General features: G+C 30.1%; 3 protein-coding genes across 5 annotated transcripts; 1 reads left to right on the top strand and 2 right to left on the bottom strand.

Annotated features, from left to right (window-relative positions):
• Positions 1 to 1,336: 1,336 nt before the first annotated feature.
• On the bottom strand, positions 1,337 to 8,209 carry LOC105137665 (ATP-dependent DNA helicase DDM1-like). Of its 3 annotated transcripts, none has more exons than XM_011043486.1 (15): positions 7,753 to 8,209; positions 7,251 to 7,505; positions 7,062 to 7,148; positions 6,275 to 6,621; positions 5,992 to 6,181; positions 5,017 to 5,192; positions 4,827 to 4,896; positions 4,546 to 4,735; positions 3,805 to 3,900; positions 3,628 to 3,722; positions 3,429 to 3,548; positions 2,742 to 2,861; positions 2,546 to 2,644; positions 2,358 to 2,468; positions 1,337 to 1,913 (listed from the first exon to the last, which is right to left on the bottom strand). In XM_011043486.1, exons 1-15 carry the CDS (start codon positions 7,813 to 7,815, stop codon positions 1,674 to 1,676), a joined length of 2,259 nt encoding a protein of 752 aa, XP_011041788.1. In that variant the 5' UTR covers positions 7,816 to 8,209; the 3' UTR covers positions 1,337 to 1,673. The 3 variants fall into 3 exon arrangements, with proteins under 3 accessions (XP_011041788.1, XP_011041789.1, XP_011041790.1); XM_011043487.1 differs by having other exon boundaries at positions 1,337 to 1,910; XM_011043488.1 differs by lacking the exon at positions 7,753 to 8,209 and having other exon boundaries at positions 7,062 to 7,161; positions 7,251 to 7,338.
• Positions 8,210 to 11,374: 3,165 nt separating this feature from the next.
• Positions 11,375 to 14,622, bottom strand: LOC105137664 (transcription factor RF2b-like). The gene is made up of 4 exons (XM_011043485.1): positions 13,971 to 14,622; positions 12,904 to 13,036; positions 12,285 to 12,369; positions 11,375 to 12,122 (listed from the first exon to the last, which is right to left on the bottom strand). Exons 1-4 carry the CDS (start codon positions 14,543 to 14,545, stop codon positions 11,755 to 11,757), a joined length of 1,161 nt encoding a protein of 386 aa, XP_011041787.1. The 5' UTR covers positions 14,546 to 14,622; the 3' UTR covers positions 11,375 to 11,754.
• A 5,681-nt stretch (positions 14,623 to 20,303) lies between these two features.
• On the top strand, positions 20,304 to 21,419 carry LOC105137662 (RING-H2 finger protein ATL74-like). Its single transcript, XM_011043484.1, has one exon. It carries the CDS (start codon positions 20,643 to 20,645, stop codon positions 21,213 to 21,215), a length of 573 nt encoding a protein of 190 aa, XP_011041786.1. The 5' UTR covers positions 20,304 to 20,642; the 3' UTR covers positions 21,216 to 21,419.
• The last annotated feature ends 778 nt before the right edge of the window (positions 21,420 to 22,197 follow it).

The following is a 22,197-nucleotide window of genomic DNA, read 5'->3' as shown; positions in this document are numbered from 1 at the left end:
CTTGAAGATTTGTATATAAACACTACATCAAAATAAATAAATAGCTTTCAACTTTAAACCATTCTCAGTGGAATAATATTATATTTACTCAGTTAATTACTAAAAAAATATCTTAAATTATTTAATTTTTTATGTAAATCAAAATAATTATACTCATATAATTTTTTATCTAATTTTTTTCTTCCGTTCTCATGGTAGGGTTTATTTTGGCCCTTAACAATTTTGGAATTTTGGTTTCATTAATGCTTTAAATAATTAAGCATTTTATAATTCTTAAATAAACAACTATATTTCTTACTTATATAAATATTTTTTTATTAAAAATATTTTATTATACTCGAACAATTTTTTTATTAAAAATATTTTATTATACTCCTACAAGATATAAAAATCATTAGTATCGATATAAAAATCATTAGTATCATGAGTCACTTATTGTATTGCAAGTAGCACCCTTTTATCATAGAAATAGGAAGAAAATAATTATTTTTGTATGCTACTAAGAATGTTGCATAATTTACTTTTCTCTTTAAATCTAAATTTTGATATCTCTAATTATCATCATTAAAAATTTTCATATTTAAAAGCTTTAAATTCATTATACTTGATTCTCGTTAAATATTTAGTATATAGATTTATAATATATTTTTTTTATTTTATATAGTCAATGAAAAAATTATGTTTGTAAATAAGTATTTAATATTATTACATCTATTACATATACCTTTAGAGTTACCATAATATATGCTACATTGTACTCTTCTAATAGATGATTAATTGTTGCAATAGGCACAAATTATTAGCATAATCTTAGGCCAACAAAAAATATCATCTAAAAAAATTTAAAAGAATTTCGAAGTCATCAACTTTCTCTTCATCTTTATAAAAGCAATAAAAATAATTTAATCTTTTATCTTGTGATAGATATTTACTTAGAGAATTTTTAAGACTCTACTACCCCATTAAGTGTGAAAATACATTCACTAATAAATTTTGAATCCTTCAGATTAAATATTCTATTTGCATCAATATATCTAGTACTTTCAAGCAACTAATACAATGTAATTTATTATTCAAGATATACCTTAAATATAAATCTACTGAGTTTGCTAAGGCATATATACAGTTGATAGCTTCTAATTATCCAAGAATATGATACATTGTCAATAATTTTATAGATTGCAATTATTTAGTTTAAATTTAATTTGTTAAACTACTAAAAAAGAGTATGATACCTAAATTACATTGCATGCAAGTTCATATATCAAAGCAAAGTATTTAAACTTGCTATTGAATTAAAAAATAAATAAAAACCCTAGCATTTGTACCAATCATACAAACAAAAGTTATCAAAGTTAAAGTCAATTGATCTTTGGAAATGCTCCTTAAAATAACATCATTTCGAGTCAATTCTACATTTTGTCTCTAAAATTGATTCAGAACATGAAAAATACATAATTAGTCATTTACCAAAAAAGGGCCTCTCTCTATTCTATTGTTACCAAAATCATGAAGCATCCGACTAACAGCAACACTCTGCTCGCAAAAAAGTAAGGCATTCAGGATCCACATCCTCCGTCTGAGGCCACCCCTCCCCAAAAACGCAGACATTCAGTGGTCAGGCCAGGTCCGCAACCGCAAAAACACCATCTGTGGATGTGGCGAACAAACTTCTAACTATTAAGGGTAGATAGCACACCTCCACTGGCAGTCGGTACAACCACCTCCCAACCAGGCCCTTTCAGAGGAATTGAAACAGTAGCAGCCATGTTTTCTATGTCATCTGATGATGAGCCTACGACCAAATCACTGCGATCCAACACCCTCTCTAAATCTTCATCGCTGATATCTGTCTGTATCAGCTTGTCTTCTGCTGTTTCTTCATCCCGAAGCAGGGCCAGAATATCCTCCTCCTGAAAGGTTAATCCAATTGAAAAATTCATCAACAAAAGCACAAAAGAAAAGGAAACAAGTTGCTGGTCATAATCAAGTCGCATCCAATCCTAGCATAGCCAACTGCAGGTGCTCAGTTAGCAATAAATCAAAATGAGAATTTCACTGTTTGTTTTTCATTTGGAACAGAAACCTTTCAGTGTTACATCACGTGCTGCAATGTGTCATCTAATTGACAGCCATCTGATTGCCAATTGTCATTTTTTCACCATTTGACACTAATTAAAAGGGTATGTTCAAAAATAGAAAAAGAAATGAGGTTGAAGAAATAAAATCTACCTTTAAGTCTAGCCAGGGAGCAAACCCTTACTGAATTTCAATGAACCATGAAAGATACATACCATTGCTACCACTAATGGTTAAATAATAGAAGAGGTGTAAGAAACAAAGCATATAAAACAAACCTCCATGAGATCTGTGCCGGTAGACTTGGTTCGCTCTTGATGAAACTGTCCTTTTCCGATGACCACATGCTCAAGCTTCAACTTACTAAAAGCTCTTTTCAAAATACGACCCTGTAAGCATACAATTTGTCAATTACCTGACAACCAAACAAAAGCACTATACAAAAACAATGACCATCGTTCGTTACCTCAACAGACTGAGCTGTTGCAAGCCTGTAAACATGAACAGGCTTGGTTTGCCCAATTCGGTGACATCTATCCATGGCTTGCAGATCCATTTGAGGGTTCTGGGATAAAAAAAGTAAAAATCCATGTAATATTACAAAAATCAAGAGTTTTTAGCATACCAAGGGTGGAACATGGGACACAGGATCAAGAAAATACCCAGTCACTGTCATACAGGATACAGGTATCAGCTGAAGTGAGGTTGATACCCAATCCACCAGCTCTTGTGCTAAGAAGAAAAATCCTATACTGACTGTTCTCGTCATTGAATTCCTCAATCTGTTCAACACAAACAAACTCTTTTAAGCCAAGAATAATTATGCAATTTAATCCTTTCAGGTATTAGCAGATGCCATTCAATACTAGTAGCACACATCAACTTTCAGGATCATTTCCCCATGAACAAATGCTTTCAAGCCTGGAATAATAAAACAATTTAATACTCAAATACTAGCAGATGCCACTACATGCTAGAAGATGCTGACCGGACACGAAACAAAGTGATGAGAATAAACTTTAGCAAATTACTGAAGACAGGCAGTGAAGTTGACAAGTAAATTGTGTCACCGAGAGCTTGAAAGAAGCTTTCAAAGTGCATAATCAAGACATGCAGAGATGCTTTGATGAAAGCAAAGACACCAAAATAAGTGATAAATCATGTATGGTTAGCCTAAAAGTACTAATCGACCAAGACAGTTGCAGAATCCAAAATTTGAAACTTCGTAATATTCATCTATGGCAAGCAAGCTTTTCTTAGATGTCTAAACCCAAAAGCTGCAAATTAACATTAATATTAAATGTCCAAACCTTCAAGTTAAAAAAAAAAAAATGCAAGGTGTAACTAACCTGTTTCTTCCTTTCATCCAACCTCACAGAGCCATCAATTCTACAAACTTTAAATCCTTTCTCACTAAAATAATAGTCCATTATATCCAAAATTTTAGTCCACTGGGAGAAGATCAGAATCTGTTTAAAAAGCCAGAAGAAGATTAGAGTATGCATGGTTTACAATAAACTAGAATGTTTAGAAACTTGCACATCATACTTTGTGCTGGAGTGCAAACAAACGATTCAACAATCTCTCCAGCAATTGGAATTTGCCACACTTCCCAACTATCTGTTCAATTGGTGGATAGAAATCTGTCAAGAACATCGAAGGCATTAGTGAATCTGGCAACAGAAATTCACCATATAATAATTAAACAAGTTGAAAAGCACATGCATGAGCCATCAAAGGCAGACTCTAAGAGATCCGGGTGGTAGCAATTTTTCCGAAGTTGAATCATCAAATTATTAAGCCTTCCTTTCATGCCACGTCCTGGAATTTAAAAAACCAGAAGTCAATACAGGAAAATATGTAGCATGGCTATCTATTCTATTGGGCCAGTGCTTGCTGACAATGCAGGTCAAGATGCATGGCAAAAGAATAAATGACTGCAGTTTGCTATCAGGTAGAATAATCTAAAAAAGATATAAATAAAAAACAAGCAAACAAATAGCATATCCATATGATAGATCAAGCTTCAGCCCACAAAGAAAAGAATAATTATAACATGTACATTCATGAACCTGTGCTTCACGATTCACAAACCATAGGAAAAATCACAGCCAAAATTAAGTCAAAGAACCAACAACTTATAATAGGGAGAATTAAATAAAACTATGACTCAAAAGCAGACATGTTTTTTTACGTAAAATCAGTATTTTGCTTCTAGATTCACCATTTTCCAGTGTCATCAAACTGCATGAGCTACTCAATAAACAGCTAATATTCTGAAATTCTCACTTAGAGCTGTCATACTTTGATAGCTAGCAGTCCCAATGCTCAAAAACAGTGCTGCTTCCAAAGCACAGTCAGCCAAAACAGAATACCAAATAATCACAGCAAATAAAACCTCTTTTCTTCATTTCTAAAGCTGAGGTCTTATCAATAACAAATTGATTGAAAAAAGTAAACTAATACCTGTATCCAGCTTCTCTCGTAAATAGTCCTCCAGTGTCTTATTGATTAAATGCTCCTGGAATTTCTTCTGATGCTCAGTCAGGGTAGCATATAAGATGATCTCTTTCTTCCGAGGAAGCATCTGCTCTACATCAGTTTTCATTCTCCGTAGGAGAAAGGGACGCAATATTGCATGGAGTTTGGTTACAACCTGAGGTTGATTAAAAATCCAGTATATACACCATGCTATTCAAATGTTTCATTTAAAAAAGCAGAATTGCATCATTAGCTAAAATACATACCTGAGCCCTTCGCCTTTCTTCTACTTCTTCCTTCATTGCTTCATTATTGCACTTTCCTGACAGATCAAACCTGAGAAAGAAAAAGACTTCATTTTAGGTGAATTGCATGTGAAGCTTGCAGCCATAACTACATGATTGAAGTCTATACTGCAAAATACAGGCACGACTTTCAAATTGACAGCATACTGACCATGACTCAAATTCTTCATGGGATTGGAAAATATCGGGCAAAATGAAATTCAACAGTGACCAAAGCTCAGCCAAATTGTTTTGCAGAGGTGTGCCAGTTAATAAGAGCTTATTTTCCATGTGCAAGTATTTCAACTCCTTCAGCAGTTTGCATTTTGAATTTTTCAACCGGTGCCCCTTAAGTAAGAAGGTTGCAATTTAGAATAGTTAGTAAAAATCAGTAATTTGGGAAATTAAAGTATTGGCACATGAAAGAAGACAGCTCAAAATGTCTAAAGCACAAAAAGAGCAAACAAGAGCAAAGGTATATCAGAGCCCATGAACAAACACGAGCATTGACTATATAGAATAAAGCATGTGGTTTCAAATTGCAATTTAAATAATTCTTAACAGAGTGAGATAAAGAAGTCTAAAAAGTGACAGAATAGTGAGTGTTTAATCTGTTAGCTCAAAAGATTAGAGCTTTGTGGAACGGAAAGATCCAAGATGCCATGGTTGCATGCCTGTATAGCCAATCTAAACTTCATAAATTCAAAAACAGAGGAAAACTGTTATCTTCCGCAAATCTGCTAGTTTATAAAAATGCAGTGCAACATCACATAAAAAAGGCTCTGAGCTTATTTCAGGTTCCCAACAAAATGTATAAAGCGAGCGGAAAAGCTAAAATTGTACCAAGAAGGAAAAAAGAATGAACAACAAAGCATAGCACTTTTAAATTCCAGGCACTTGTTATCCTGAGTGTTATCTTATGTGTAATTTGGAAGTCTTGAATCCAGAGCAGTTGACCACAATGCATACAAACACACAGAACACCGCTACTAAAAACAATAGTGTCATTTTTAGCTTTGCCCTTATAACCAAAAGCAGTCACTTTGTCCATATGATTTCCCTTAGGCTAATGTTGTTTGCTTGGAAGAAAAGAGTACTTCTCCCACGTGTCTACCTAATCTACAAGCTATCTTGTTAAAACACTCACCTCATCAACCACGACATACTTCCATGGGTAATGCCTCAAATACTTTTTTGCATCACATAATGCAATCTCATAGGAAGTAACAATAATTGGGAATTTGAAGCCAATTGATCTGGGCATGTGCTTCCTCCTTATCTCATCCCTCTGTTTCTTGCTACCGTGGTAGATAATTGCATCCATAGAAGGAGCAAACCTATTCAGGGGAATTCACGGAGAATAAAATAAAACTGTGGATTAAAAGATCAAGATGGACAGTTTACACAAAAAATCAAGTTAAAACTTTTACCTTGAAATCTCATTCACCCAATTTGAGAGAGTGGAAAGAGGGGCAATAACCAAATAGGGTCCATTTAAACCATTCCCTTTTAGATGTGCTAGGAAACCAATTGTTTGGATAGTCTTGCCAAGCCCCATTTGATCTGCAAGGATCCCATTGAGCCCATTTGTCCAGAGAGAGATCAACCATTTCACGCCTTTAATCTGATAAGATTTCAACCTCCCACCAGTTAGCAAAGGTACAAGTTCTCTCTGCTCTTTCTCAGCTCTTTCTTCCTCAGTCAAATTTGCATCCTCAACCTTGTCAACTTCTTTTGATCTTGTAAGCATTGCAGTAACTGCTCTCTTGGCTTTCCTCTGAAGAAAGGTAGGTCAAGGCATGTCAGAATTCACTAAGGCAATCTTAAAATGGCATCTTTTCATAGCAGAACACGTAAAATTAAATACAGGAAGATTTGAGAGGTCAAGACTAAAACTCCACTGAGATCATTAAAACAGTCCCCATCTCAGTCAGTTCTCTTACATCTACCCATTTTCATCTTACAGTTATATTCCTCTTTAGCAGGTGCGTTAAATATCCCTACATAAACATGTTTTCCTATTAACAGCTCTATTAAATTAAGAATCAATCGTAAAATATATAATTGAAAATTTGTAACCAGTAAAGCACAAAAAAACAAACTTATACTTTCAATCTTATACAACACAGCACATCTACCGGCCACAACAGTCATCTCTAACATAACATCCAAAACACTAACATCCGTATGAAGCAAAGCAAGAGGATAAAAACTCACAGAATTGTATTGCGCAGCGGCTTTTCTTTTTGATCCACGACCTCTCTTTTTCTGCTCGGCAGGTTCACTCTCTTGCTCCGCTCCATTCTAGTAATGCAATCTAAATCGTAAAGCAAGAAAACAAAAACGAAAAAGGAACATAAAAGAAAATTCATTGGAAAAAAAGGCATTTGGAAGATATACACATACAGCAGTGATTTGATCAATCTTTTCCAGCAGAAACTCTGAATAGAGCTGAGTTTGAGTTAAAAGCTGGTCCAATCTATTAAACTGGCTTCCATCCAACTGAGCTTCCTCCGCCGCCGCTTGTTCTATCTCTTCTTCTTTGATCCTGCATTTCAACAGCTTCTCTTCCTCCTCCGCCATAGATATTGATATAAGAGACGCGTCCCCATTTTTTGCTTCCGCAAACACTTCTTCTTCTACTTTCAAATTGCATTTTTCCTTCATTTTAAGGGGGAAAAAACACAAAAACATAAATAATATATTGTTAATCAAATCTTCAAAAAAAAATTACTTTTGTTCGACTGCTTAACATTAAAAAAAAAAAACTTTTTTTTCTTCTACAGTTTTTTTCTTCTCGTACTTTGCAAAAATAAAAATCGATCAATTAAAAAAAAACTATTTTTCGAGAATTAAATAGAAAAAAATAAAATCTAAAACAGAAAAAAAAGGCTAAAAATAATAATACCTCGTCTTCAAGAACGGAAGTAGGAGAATCAGCAGAGGCTTCACTTTTCACTTCGCTCCCCATTTCAAATCTTAGAAAAACAAATATCACCTCCAAACGCACAAAAAGATTCGCAGTTTTTGCAAAATAAAGGCTAGCCCGGTAAGAAAAGGGAACTGCCGAAATCTATCGCACAAACTCGTGATTTTTCGAGAAACGTAAGAGCACGAACTGTAGAGAAGAAGGGAGCGGACCGGACCGTGAGAGTTTCTCTGAAGACGGAGAGTTTTGAACTTGCTACAGAGAGAGCTTCAAATTAAAAAAAATAATAATAACAATAATTCTTTTCATTTGTTTTCTTCGAGGTGGAATGGGCGGGAAATGGAGTTTAAAGTTATGCCCAGAAATGTAAGAATAATTACCAAAGGAACTTCATGGTTTGGTTGGGTTTTCTTCTTTCTTTCCGGTCCTTTTTGGTATCCACAGCACTGATAAGAACAGGATCTCCTGAAATCCTGTGGATGATTGGTTGTGTCGCAGGATGTAATTAATTTTTAATTTGGTCCTCTTAGTTTAAATAAATTAGATATTTAGTCCTCGTGGTTTAAAAATCCTCATTCTCTATGAATTGAAACATGATTATAATTAAATTAAATCATAGACTTATAATTAAGTTATAAGCATATTTTAAATAATAGAGTTTGAATATACAATTTTATGAGGACTACTTATTCGATTTAACAATTTCATCTTACTTCTCGATGAATTTGTTCTTTATTTTAATTTGTTTTCCTTTTTCAAACATTTAATTTTGTAATCTAATTTTGAAAACATATTTATCTGCTTAATTCTCATTAAATATTTTACTTAATCATTTACTATACCATAAATTAAATATCCAATGTTTTGCTGGAGGCTAGGAAGTTAGAAGCTGGGGATCTCTCTATATGTTAATATAACAAGATCCAAAATTTCCTTAAATCTTCGTTTTTCTTCCTTCCTCGTATTTGGAATATGCCATTAATTATTATTAATTAACAAAATCTAAAAGGGATGTGGATATATATGACAGCTTGCAAAACATTATTCATCATACACACAGTTATTTTTTTGTTTTTAATCTATATTTTTTTAATAATTCTATTACTCAATATTTAATTATCAAAATTAAATTTTATTATTTGTTACGGTTTGTTTTCTATATAACTATCATAATATTAGGACTTGTGTTATAAGTTCAATAAATTAATATGGTTGATTGAAGTTTTTTCTAATTGGTATTTTTTTAATTTTATTCATTATCGGGTTAATTATATATTAAATTTTATAATTTATTTTGATTTATTTTTTATAAAATTATTATTGTCTTATAACCTGAATTACGAGTTTTAAAAGTTAACTCAAATAAACTTCGATCATTTTATTATGTCCTTTTCTAGATTGAATACTTTCTAATTTTATTATTCAATAATATATTTATTAAAAATTAAGTTTTATAATTTATTTTGATTTTATTTATAGGGAATTATCCTACTCTCATAACTCAGATAGTAGATTTAGTAAATTAACCCGAGTTTAATTGAGTTTTTTTTTGTTTACTTTATATGAGATTATTCTGATCTTATGACTTAAGTCACGGGCTTTGCGAGTTAACTCATATTGATTCAAGTTATTTTTTTTAATTTTATTTTTTAATATTGAGTTATTTAAAAATTAAATTTTATAATTTGTCTCATCCACAGCACTGATAAGAACAGGATCTCCTGAAATCCTGTGGATGATTGGTTGTGTCGCAGGATGTAATTAATTTTTAATTTGGTCCTCTTAGTTTAAATAAATTAGATATTTAGTCCTCGTGGTTTAAAAATCCTCATTCTCTATGAATTGAAACATGATTATAATTAAATTAAATCATAGACTTATAATTAAGTTATAAGCATATTTTAAATAATAGAGTTTGAATATACAATTTTATGAGGACTACTTATTCGATTTAACAATTTCATCTTACTTCTCGATGAATTTGTTCTTTATTTTAATTTTTTAATTTGTTTTTCCTTTTTCAAACATTTAATTTTATAATCTAATTTTGAAAACATATTTATCTGCTTAATTCTCATTAAATATTTTACTTAATCATTTACTATACCATAAATTAAATATCCAATGTTTTGCTGGAGGCTAGGAAGTTAGAAGCTGGGAATCTCTCTATATGTTAACATGACGAGATCCAAAATTTCCTTAAATCTTCGTTTTTCTTCCTTCCTCGTATTTGGAATATGCCATTAATTAATTATTAATTAACAAGATCTAAAAGGGATGTGGTTATATATAACAACTTGCAAAACATTATTCATCACAATAGTTATTTTTTTTGTTTTTTAATTTATATTTTTTTAATAATTCTATCATTCAATATTTAATTATCAAAAAATAAATTTTATTATTTGTTATGATTTGTTTTCTATATAATTATTATAATATCATGACTTGTATTACAAGTTCAATGAATTAACATGGTTGATTGAAGTTTTTTTTAATTGATATTTTTTTTAATTTTATTCTTTATCAGGTTAATTATATATTAAGTTTTATAATTTATTTTAATTTATTTTTTGTAAAATTATTGTTGTCTTATAACTTGAATTACGAGTTTTAAAAGTTAACTTAAATAGATTTCGATCATTTTATTATGTCCTTTTTCATATTGAATACTTTCTAATTTTATTATTTAGCAATAGATTTATTAAAAATTGAATTTTATAATTTATTTTTATTTTATTTATAGAGGATTATCCTATTCTCATAACTTAGATAGTAGATTTGGCAAGTTAATCCAAATTTAATTGAGTTTTTTTTTTTTTACTTATTTTATATGAAATTATCTTGATCTTATGACTTAAATCATGGGTTTTGCGAGTTAACTCGTATTGATTCAAGTTTTTTTTTTTAAATTTTATCTTTCAATATTGAGTTATTTAAAAATTAAGTTTCATAATTTGTTTTAATTTACTTTTTATAAAAATTTTATAATCTTATGATTTCAGATTAATTTTTTTATTTTTTTATTTGTTCATTCTAAATTAAATTTTATAATTTATTTTAATTTTTTTATATAAAATTATCATATCTTAACTAGATGATAGATTCAATTGAATAATTTAGATCAATCATATAAGTTATTATCTTTATATATTTTTAAAAAAAATATCTTATTAATTTTTTTATAAAACTATATTTTTATCAATTATTTAAATTATATATTTTTATCAATCATTTAAATTATATTCTTGTTGTTTAGGAATCAACAGCTTCTCTAACATGATTTATTTATTTATTTACTACTATAAAAAGTTGCGATTGATGTTTCTGCCATAGGGCACAGCAAGATCTAGTTTATATAGAAACCAGACAGTTCTTTTATATATGCGTGTGTGTCTATATATATATATTTCAAGGCCATAAATCTGTGCTGTAATGGTGGCAATCCTTCTCGAGCTTCAGCTTTTTCACTTCCTGAATGCATGCCACCCCCTGTTGACAGAATGATGGGGCTGCAGTTGATAGAGTCGTCCGTAACATCGTAGTGCGAAAGAGGAAAGAACATTTTAGACAGAAAAGAAAGCAGCTAGGGAGAGGGGGAGAGAAGGAATTGGAGTCCATTTCAATCAATCCAGGAATGGTTCAAGAGTAATATGACAGTCTACAAAGAATCGAACAACATCAACATAACATCCCATAATATGTTGACATCCAACAGGAATGACCTTTCATCCCAACAAGTCCTAATCACCACGAAATCCCATGTTAAACAAAGGACTCTTACACATCGCATCAAAACCTGGGTGCTTCCCTTTCTGGAGAACCCTAAGAATAAATAATTTGAATCGACCCCACAGCATGAATGGAATGAATAATGAAATCAAAATAGAAACCTTCTCTAAGTGACTGGATGTCAGTCTATAAACAATCTAGCACACAGGCACACCATGGAAAAGTCAGCTAGTCAGCAGCCAGTTTGCCTCAAAATGTGGAGCTATTTTCACTTGCAGAAAGCGAGGGACCTTCTGACTTTACAATATTTAAGCCTTTATTACTGATATCAAGCCCCTGTAACTGTCTGATAGGATCGTTTTGCACGTAGTCTGAGAGATTGTGAGAATCTGCCTGCTGTAGATGGTGGCTGGACATACTAGGTGGGGTACGAGTAAATGATGGTAATTGCATGTTTGGGTGACCTGAAGATCCTGGCTGTGGAGGAAGTGGGAAAAAGTTTGGCTGGGTGAAGGGCATTTGGTGCATTCCCAAGTTGAATGACTCGGAAGGGCTTACCATTTCCCCGGTGGCTATCCTGAGCCTCTCAACCTCCTTCTTTAGTGCTTCATTCAGAGCTACAGAATAATACAGAACAAAATAAGAGCCACCACTATTTCAACCAAATATGATGTCATAGCCTCAAATAACAAATTTTAAAGAAGAAATCACTAGGAAAAAGCAAAGAGTGTTTATCAGGTGCACAGGTGATATAAACATAAAGCAGGCATGCCACTCACCATCACGCAACTGAGCCTGTTGCTCCATTGCTTGCAACCGAAGCTTAAGCTCTGTGTTTTCTGAGCTCAGACCAGTTGTGTCCCTCTATACGAGAAAAAGAAGAGAAACAGGATCATCATCCTGATTTTCGTAGTAGAGCACATAACATGGACTAAGCACAGTGGCTGACAATAAAGTAACATGATGAGATGAGATTGATAGAAAAGATAATGGTGTTCTTGATTACAAGAACACAAAATTCAATGATAACGCAAGAGATTTTTACTTGCTTTCATTCTGCATCTACTAGCTTGCCTTGTGAAAGATCTCTCTTAAGAGAGGAGGGTTGTGAGCAGATTATTAGCTACAAAATTTCACGAGAATCACCACCCAATAACTAGATCATTGATTATCATAACCATTCTTCATACTCACATGATTTTTATTTTTATTTTTTTTGTTTTTTGTTAACATCCGTGGATCAATTTGTTTATCTAGGCATTAACACAATCATCCAGCCAACAAAAAATGGATCACAAAAATGAGAGACATCCTTGCAGTGGAATGGTATAAATAGACTATACAAATATAACTAGGGTAGAAAAATGCATGCTGAAATTACAACCAACAAACATAAACCTGAAATAAAGTTAGTTGTGCAGAAAGAGTGGTAGCTTCTGTTTGGAGGGTCTGAACTTTGCGTTCAAGTTCCAGAATGTATCGGGCTTTCCTCTCTTTAGAACGGGCGGCAGACTGCCTATTTGCAAGTATCCTGTGAACACCAACTATGTTGTCAGCATACGCAAAAGGGATGCCACCAATTTTTGAAGAAAACTAATTCGCAAATCAATTATCCACGTCTTTGCTTGTCTTTGTTCATGCATTCATTGTCAAAAGAAAACTATGAAAAATATATTTGGGGTGATTATACTTTTAAACATCTAAAGGCCCTTAAAACTACAAAAGTTAAATAATAAATCCAATCACCTGATAAGTACCAGTTACCGACATTTCTAAAATCCCACCATAATCCACCATAAAGTTAAATGTCAAGTATGCCAAAGTGGTTGGTGAATGACAAGTCAGCCTCAATTGAAGAAGACTATTGAAACTAAACATTTCTAAATCCCAAGCATAATGCACCATTACTTTAAATCTCAAGTATGCCAAAGTGGTTGGTGAATTACAAGTAAGCATATATTGAAGAAAAATACTCGAACTAACAAGCCAGTCGAAATCTATCTGAGAAGATAAACCGGTTCCTTGACTTCCTTGTAGACTTCAATATATACTGAAGCATCCATTTAACGGAAAGACTATAAAATTCATCATATTATTTGATAAACAGTCAGAAGAAGAAAAGACTCTCCAGTCCCGAAAAATACAACAATTCAACAAGCAGGTCAAAACACAGACAACTTAACAGTTATGTGACAGCATGAATCATCATAGATCCCAAGATGAAACAAACAATATTGACCAAGCAGAACCCAGAATCTAACCCCTGAAACCAATTTTAAATCCAGCAAGCAACTAACTAACTTTCCCCATCTTCCACATCCAAAAAACTACAAAAATTAAACCATAAAACCAAAAACATTACCTATCTCAAATTTAAAGCAAATGCACACCAATTTCCTACAACAACCCATAAAAGAATAAAATTTTAAGCAAAACCCAAAATCAAAAAACAAAAAAGTTCACACCTTTTAGCTCTTTTAGGATCAATAGTCCAAAGCTCAGCTAACTTATCAGGCGGCATTGCTTTCTTAGCATCCATTACCTCTCCTCCACCAAACACACTCCCATCAACAGAATTACTATGCCTATGCTTAGGCCTGGAAGTACCCGAACCCGAAACCCCAGCTTTCTCTCCATTCATATTATTATCATTATCATTCTGAACCCCCCCTCCAGCTCCATTCCCACTATTTCCCGCAGTTAGCTTATCAACATCAATGTAGGTTGAGAACAAATCATCCTCTGATCCGATCTCTTCTAAGCTTCCTGTTGAAGACCCCCCTCCACCATTACCATTACCATTACCATTACCACCATTGATTTGATCTGATGGGTGGATATCCATCATCATCATTGTCATGTCTTCTGGTAACCTAAAACTCATCTCTGAACGTGCCCTCCTATGGAGGGCTCCACCTCGAATGTTGTTGAGCATCGAAGAAGCAGGTGGTGTTGTGGGGTTGGGGTTGTGGGGTTTTGTTGGATCTGAATTTTGTGGTGGTTTAGATTGTGGATCTTGAGTTTCCATTGAAGACGACATTGTTGAGAAGCAAAACAGGGAGAAAAGGAAAGAAAGAAAATGAGAAGGTTTTGGGTGTTTTTTCTTTCTTTCTTTCTTTTTTGTCGTTGTTGTGTAATAAAAATTATTACTGTGCTGTGCTTCCTGCTTGTCCAAAAGTTAGTGTTATTAAATCTCATCCGGCATGGTATGCATTACATTAAAACATGGTTAAGACAGGGTTTTATACTGGATTGGTTAGCAATTATCTGATTAACCTGGTGGATTATCAAAAACTTAAAAAATATATAATTTAACTTTACAAAACAAAAAAATATTGATTTAATATTTTTTAAAAAAATCTTAAAATAATATTAACTTAAATTAATGCATATAAATTTAATGGACCCGTATAACATAAATCTTGGAGGATGTCATGAACCAGGCCTCGTTATATCACTGGGGTCAAAGCTAAGGTTACATGCTTTATTATTTTTTTGTGATTTAGATGGTGGATCTTGAGTTTTTTTTTTTAGATTAACGTGGATCTTGAGTTTTCATTGAAGAAGACATTGTTAACAAGTGGAAAAGGAAGAAAAGGAGAGAAAGAAAATGAGAAGCTTTTGAATTTTTTATTTTTTATTTTTTAAATATATTTCAACTATGTACTTTAACTATTTTAACTAAAAATTATTTTATTTAAAGTTATTATTATTAAACAGTAAATAATTTATTAATTCAAGACACAATTCCAATCATCTTTTATATGGAAGATGTTGACTTGATGACATTCAATTAACATGGTGAATTAAATAGAGGTTTCCTCGTTAAAATTGAGGTGAAATCTAATTTTTATTTAAAAATCAAAATAATATTGTTTTAATAATTTTTTAAAAAATTAAATCATATTATATTAAAATATCTCAAGTCATTCAGTTAACTCACTTGATTTGTTACTTGTTTCTTAAACCAAATCATGAATTGGCTAGGTTTTATCACTATGATCAAAGGTAATCTAAAGAGTTTTTTTTTTTAATGATTCGGTGATGTTGTTGCTAGGATGGAGTAAATAAGATTAATTGTAATTATCATGACTGTTTAATTAACAAATAACCTTATAAACTAAATTTGTAGACCAACATTACACTGTAAATCAGAATAATTTTTTTATTAATTTAAAAATAAGCTCAAGCAATACAAACATGTTTTTTAAAAAAAAAATGCAAAAACTACTCAACAACTCAATTTATAATATAGACCTGTCTAAGAAAAAAAAAATATAATTAAATAAAAAAATAAAAAGAAAAGTAACAACTAATGGGTCATTATAAACATAAAAAAACAATAAAAAACCTAAAAAAATATATAAAAAAGGAGCCGCACTCAAAAGAGAACAAAGCTAGGATTTAAGCTAATCAAATGGAGGAAAAATGATCTAACTTGGCATAAGTTAACATGTAAAATATATAAATCAAGCATGAGATTAAAATAAGCTAGTAAAAATGAAATAAAAAAATTAAATTCAATCCAAATCAAATCAAATCAAATAAGATTAAAAAAAATAATTAAAAAAATTATCACAAGCATTTTTTAAATGTAAAAACAAAAATACTCCATGCAAGTCAATAAAACTCTACAATTCTAGATCATATGAATAAGATAATTCAGTAAAAAATAAATTACAAAAATTACAAAATTAAATTCTAAAAAATAAATTAAAAAAATTACAAAATTAAATTTTAAAACAATTTAATATTGAATTATATAACATAAAAAGATATTGATTTTTTTTAAACGATTTTAAAAAAAATGAGTTAACCTAAAAAAACTCATGTTCTAAGTAATGAGACCAAAATAAATAAACAGAAAAAAATTAAAAGAAATCATGAATCTCAATATAAAAAAACTTAAACCTTGAAGGATGGAAATGACAAAAAATTTAGTCCTCAATCAATCTAACATTGAAAAAAATAAAATAAAAATTATTAATTTATAAAAATTACCAAAGCAAATTCAACAAAGAACAACAATAAAAAAGAACTAAGATTACTCGAATAATTTTCAATTTTTTTGAAAAATATAGAGAAAAAATAAAAATAATATAGTCAAATCTTTAATTGAATAAATGATGAATGATCATAGTAGAAAATATGAATTAAAAAAAATCAGGTGAACTTTTTAACATGAGTTAATATCTAAAACTTATAACCTATGAAATCCTAAATCTAAGTATAATAAAAAAAATCAATTTTCAATTAATTTAATATTCAAGGATAAAATTAAAAAAAAATTAATTTTAAAAAAATTGTTAAAGTGAAGAAAATAACAATAAAAAAATAAAGATAAAATTTTATAGGAAAAAAAACTTAAGGATGATAAAATTATAAAAAAATTAATTTAAAAAATATCTCAAATAAATAAAAATAATAATCAAAATAATTAGGATAAAATTTGAAAAATAAAAAACTAAAGTGCAATGAAATTGGAAAATAATTTTTAAATTTATAAATTATTTTAAATAAAAAATAAAAATTAAAAGAATAAAAATTAAATTTGAATGGATAACAAATTAAATACTTTAAAATAATTACACTTGAGATGGCAAAGAACAAGCATTTCAAAATCGCGGTAACTTATCTTTTAAATACTTTCTTAAAAGAATAATTATTTTAAAAAATATTAAAGTAATGTTTTTATATTAAAAATAAAAGAACAAATAAATTATTATGATACATGACAAATAAAAATGATGGAACTTGAACGAAGCAGGGGCCACAGATGGGTCAAATCCCGTCAATTACGGGGTCTAACACTTTCTGAACCAGACACAACACAGGTTCCATGATCAGCTATTCAAGGTAATTTACTGATTTGTCGATGGGGCATGCATTTTATATGTACATTAGTTCGGATATTTGAAAAAAGTTAGGTTGTAAAAAGTATTTTTATTTAAGTTTAAATTAAAAAAATATATATTTGGTTAAAATTATAGTTAAAGTAAAAATAAAAATAAAAATAATTTAATAAATATTTTTAAAATTGAGGATATAAAATTATATATATATATATATAATAGGATAGATTTTAATTTAAATATTATAAATTTAACTATTTTTATTACATCATTTAATAAATAATATTTTATATAAAATATTTTTATTATTCCATTCAATTATGTATAATTTCATCATATTTGAAATATATCTGATAATTTTTTTTAATTTTTTAAATGTGCAACAACATAATTTATAAAATATAATTAGAAATAAAATTAAAATTAAGATTAAATTCTGCAAATATTATGTAATCAATCGAATAAAACATAATAAAAAAAAAATAAAAATATTTTTTTTATTTTTTATTAAATCAGGTTCAATATATTATATATATTGGACCTTATCTGACAAAAACCATAAAACCATACTTTATTAAATCAGCCTTCATTATTTAGTAAATAATAAAAATTGCTGCACTATTTAGTGAATAATAAAAGCATGTTTTACTGTTTATTGAATAGCATAGCATAATTTTACTTTTATCTATGTAAAAAATTAGTAATTTGTTGTTTTTTTATATGTTTTATACATAATCTACTATAGAATTACTATACAATAAATTATTTTTTATCTTAATCAAATATTTATAAATTACTATTTATTTTAAAAACAACCATGTGCCAAAAAATAACAAAAACCCAAAGCTCATTCATGTCATAATTCGATCAATATAATATTAAATCATGTTACTATACAATAAGTTTTTATTTAATTATAATCTTTTGCTTGTTAACAGCATTAATATTTAAGAGTTGGCCAATAAAATCTTCAATATCCGGTCCATATGTCGTGATTTATTTGGGAATCATTAAATCTTAACGACGCTTATATTAAATAAAAACTTTATTGTACAGAGAAATAAAATATGACATTGTATTAATAAAATATTTTAATAACTAAATTAAAATCCCGTTTTCTTTCCATCAATGCATCGCATCTTCTATAGACTTATCACATGGATAGAAGAAATTATTTTGATTTTGATTTGACAAAGGAAAACAGGTAAGTGAAAAAATCTATTGTTATCATTTGAGTACGTATGGGATATTAATGGCAAGTAAAATACTAAAATATATGCGATTTTCAATTATGTTCATTGTAATACTTAGATGCAGCTTAAATAATTAGATTTTAAATTTATTTTTTTTAAATTATTAATTTAAATATGATAAATTTTAGGATTATTAAAGATTTATTTAGTGGCTATTTTTTAAAAATTTAAAAATTAGTTAAGATATACATAAATTAACCCAAACACCTACAATTATCAAAAATAAAATTATACTTACTATTTTTAAACTAATTTAAAGCAATGAGTTGAATAATAACCCAAATGACTTACACTTTAAACCTAACCAAATTAATTATATATAATCCATTTAAAAAATTAGGTTAGTTTGTGACCAGATCAAAACCATTAATTTTTTTAAAATAATGTTATTTTTACTTTTTATAAATAAAAAAACTTAATTCATTTAGATCAGCTGCTAATGAATGACTCAACACTTCCACGTTTACTCCGAACTTGTATTTAAAAACTATGATTAAGCTAGCTATTGATGAGGATTCAATTTTTTTTTTTTTTAAGAGTTGCCAGAGCTGATAAATGACAATAATTAGAATCTATTATAGTCTAACACAAGTATACAAAAATTAAAGTAGGAACGATTAGCTAAAATAGAGATCATATATAGTTCCTAATGGAAAAAAAGATGGATTCTAAAAGGATATGAAGATAGATTCTGAAAGGATATGAAGCTAAAGCAGAATTAATAACGTCTAGAAACCCATCCCATCCTCAAGAGAAGGAATGTGATGAAAGACGATTTTATTTATACATTTTTATAAAAATATATTAAATTAAAAAATTTGGTAGAGATGCGTTAAGTTTGATGTTTACCGGACCTAGACATAGATGAGTTTGACATTATATGTAACCTAGATATTTTGGGTGTGATACTAACTAAATTTAAAAGATAATTAAGTTTAATACCATCAATTTTATAGATTTTTATATAAAATTATAAATGAATTATTTTTAAATAAATAAATTTAATTAAATAAATCCATACTTTACCAAGACTACTAAATATATAAAATTATTTTATAATCAATTATTTCTCTATCTTTTAACTTGATTAAATGAGTGCAATATAGCTCATAATATAACTCAAAATATCATAAAAACAAAATTATACTATAGTATTTTTTCTCTATAAAAAAATAAAACTGATGAATTATAAATATACTGTGAAACCTTCAAAACAAAGATTCATGATTTTCATTTTTTATTGCACATGTATTTTAAAAATATTTTTAAAAATATTTTTGTATTTTATCTCTCTAAAAAAAATATTTATTTAAGTATTGGAAAGTGCATACCTCCATAGAAAATGATATTTTACATGTATTAGTCATTAATCACCTTGACTTTTCAAACATTAAATATAAATTATTAATTACTTTGACTAAAAATAAATAAATAATATTATTATAATTAAATAATTAACTAATTATTCAACTCAGCATTCTTGTTCCTTGAGACCTATTCAGAATAAAATTTCAACTACACGATGGAATCATACTATGATCCTTTATATGAAATACGGCCAAAATTTTAGTGAACTTAAAGTATCCACAACCACTTACACCCCCAACTCAAAAATATCTATCGTTGAAACATCTCTTCACATGTATTTCAGTGACCACTTATGGAAGACAAACTCTCTACTCCTCTGCTATCCATCTTCACACAAAGCATTGAATGTGGGAAGGAGAGGACCATAGTTCTGATCAATTTGGTGTATTATAGCATTCTATGGTCCCAATTTTGGATAACTACTAGGCTTTCTCTTATCCTTCTGAGCAAGTTGATGCTTTTCTTGAAGTCTTTTACCGGATGGAATATATGCAACATACCTAGCTAGCTAGGTCCATATCTATAGTTATAGTTACCTTGAACCAAAAAATAAAATATCTACCATAGCTAGAGCACATATTTTCCACAAAATTGAACCCTCTCATGCTGCATGATCCTTCAATGGAAGCTGCGACCTGACGGATCAAATTAATCAAAACAAGCCATGCAAACTTCAGTAGTATACAGCCCGCACCGCTTGCTCTTGGGAATGGATTCAGGGATGCGACCTGATAGCCATGGATGCAGGAATTCAAGTGATTACATCCTCAACAGTGATGAAAACAGCAACATGGTGATAGTTTTAGTAGCTTTGTTATGTGCATTCGTTTGTGCTCTTGGAATAAAGTCCATTGCACGATGTGCTATAAGATGTGGCTATAGAATTGGCTTTGAGACTCCGCAGCAGGCTGCTTCACGCCTAGCTGCGCCCGCTAATACAGGACTAATGAAAAGCGCAATGGGCCAGATTCCGGTGGTAACTTATGAATCAGGACTAAATATTCAGGTCACTGATTGTACAATATGCCTTGGAGAGTTTTCGGAAGGCGAAAAGGTAAGAGTGCTACCAAATTGTAGCCATGGTTTCCATGTTATATGCATAGACAAATGGTTATTGTTACATTCATCATGTCCCTTATGCCGACAAACATTAGCACTTGATCAGTCAGCAAATAACTGTGATGTAGACGAGCCAAATGTGAGAACACCGATCCTGGAAAATGGAACCGGCGGATAACTGAGCACAATACACATGCGGGTGGCGAAACTCGATAAAGGAGTTGGTTGCCGGCACCAAATTTCCTGCGGGGGGGTCAAGCCTTGCTTCCATGGAACATTCTGTTATTGTAGAATGGAGGACAAACAGGAAACTTTATTTCATTAATGTACACATATATTTTCTTTTCTATGCTTAAGGTTGTGTTTAATTAATGTTCTAAAATAGAAGAGATAAATAACAATATATATATATATATATATAGAGAGAGAGAGAGAGTTAAAGGCACATACAATTTTATAGTGGATTTATATCATTTAAAAACAAAAAAGACAAGGAAACATGTTATCTCTCTATTATTTTTTTTCCTTTTGTTTCAAAATAATAACCAAATATTATCTTTTTGTTTGTGGATTTTGTTGTAAGTGTTAAATATGATATTATTATATATAGCATATTTATTCAAAAACTCTTATTTCATGGCTTTTGACTTCTGAATTTTAATTCAAATAGGTTTGAAATGTTTCCAAACTTTTTTGTTATTGGTTCTAATACAAAATACACAAAAATTCTGAACATAAAAACACTATATTACATATGGACTATATAAATGCTTATAGTGTTTATTTTATAGAAAAATCATCCCACATTTAATTAAACCACAGAGTATTAGCAAATAAAAACAAATGATCAAGTACAAGAACAAACAAACATAAAGCATCCCGATTCATTAAGGGACCTTCCTACAAGGGCAGCTGGTGATGTTTGGGAGTACTGTAAGGAGAATAAGGTGAGCTTCTAACAAAAGAAGGAAGATCTTGACTCATGCTAACACCTGCCTTATTGGAGGGCCTTGGAGGAGTCACAGCATTTCTTGATCTTGAGGTCATGTTGCCTTGGCCGAATGCTCTCTCCCCTGCCCTTCTCGGCCCCTTCTCAGCCCACCTGAGCTCCGCTTGCTTTACATCACTAGGATACCCCGAACAACACCCTACCATTCCTG

This window comes from Populus euphratica, unplaced genomic scaffold (assembly GCF_000495115.2).
Source record: "Populus euphratica unplaced genomic scaffold, PopEup_1.0 scaffold69.1, whole genome shotgun sequence".
Taxonomy (NCBI): Eukaryota; Viridiplantae; Streptophyta; class Magnoliopsida; order Malpighiales; family Salicaceae; genus Populus; species Populus euphratica.
This window is presented reverse-complemented; position numbering and strand designations above follow the sequence as displayed.

Coding starts and splice junctions, on each gene's coding strand:
- LOC105137665 (XM_011043486.1), bottom strand. CDS start 7,815: ATGGGGAGCGAAGTGAAAAGTGAAGCCTCTGCTGATTCTCCTACTTCC. Junction 5,193..5,991: donor AGTATGTCGTGGTTGATGAG/GTGAGTGTTTTA, acceptor TTCTTACTTAAG/GGGCACCGGTTGAAAAATTC. Junction 3,723..3,804: donor GTCTGCCTTTGATGGCTCAT/GCATGTGCTTTT, acceptor TGTTCTTGACAG/ATTTCTATCCACCAATTGAA.
- LOC105137664 (XM_011043485.1), bottom strand. CDS start 14,545: ATGTCGTCTTCAATGGAAACTCAAGATCCACAATCTAAACCACCACAA. Junction 13,037..13,970: donor GATCCTAAAAGAGCTAAAAG/GTGTGAACTTTT, acceptor TGGTGTTCACAG/GATACTTGCAAATAGGCAGT. Junction 12,123..12,284: donor ACAGGCTCAGTTGCGTGATG/GTGAGTGGCATG, acceptor ATTATTCTGTAG/CTCTGAATGAAGCACTAAAG.
- LOC105137662 (XM_011043484.1), top strand. CDS start 20,643: ATGCAAACTTCAGTAGTATACAGCCCGCACCGCTTGCTCTTGGGAATG.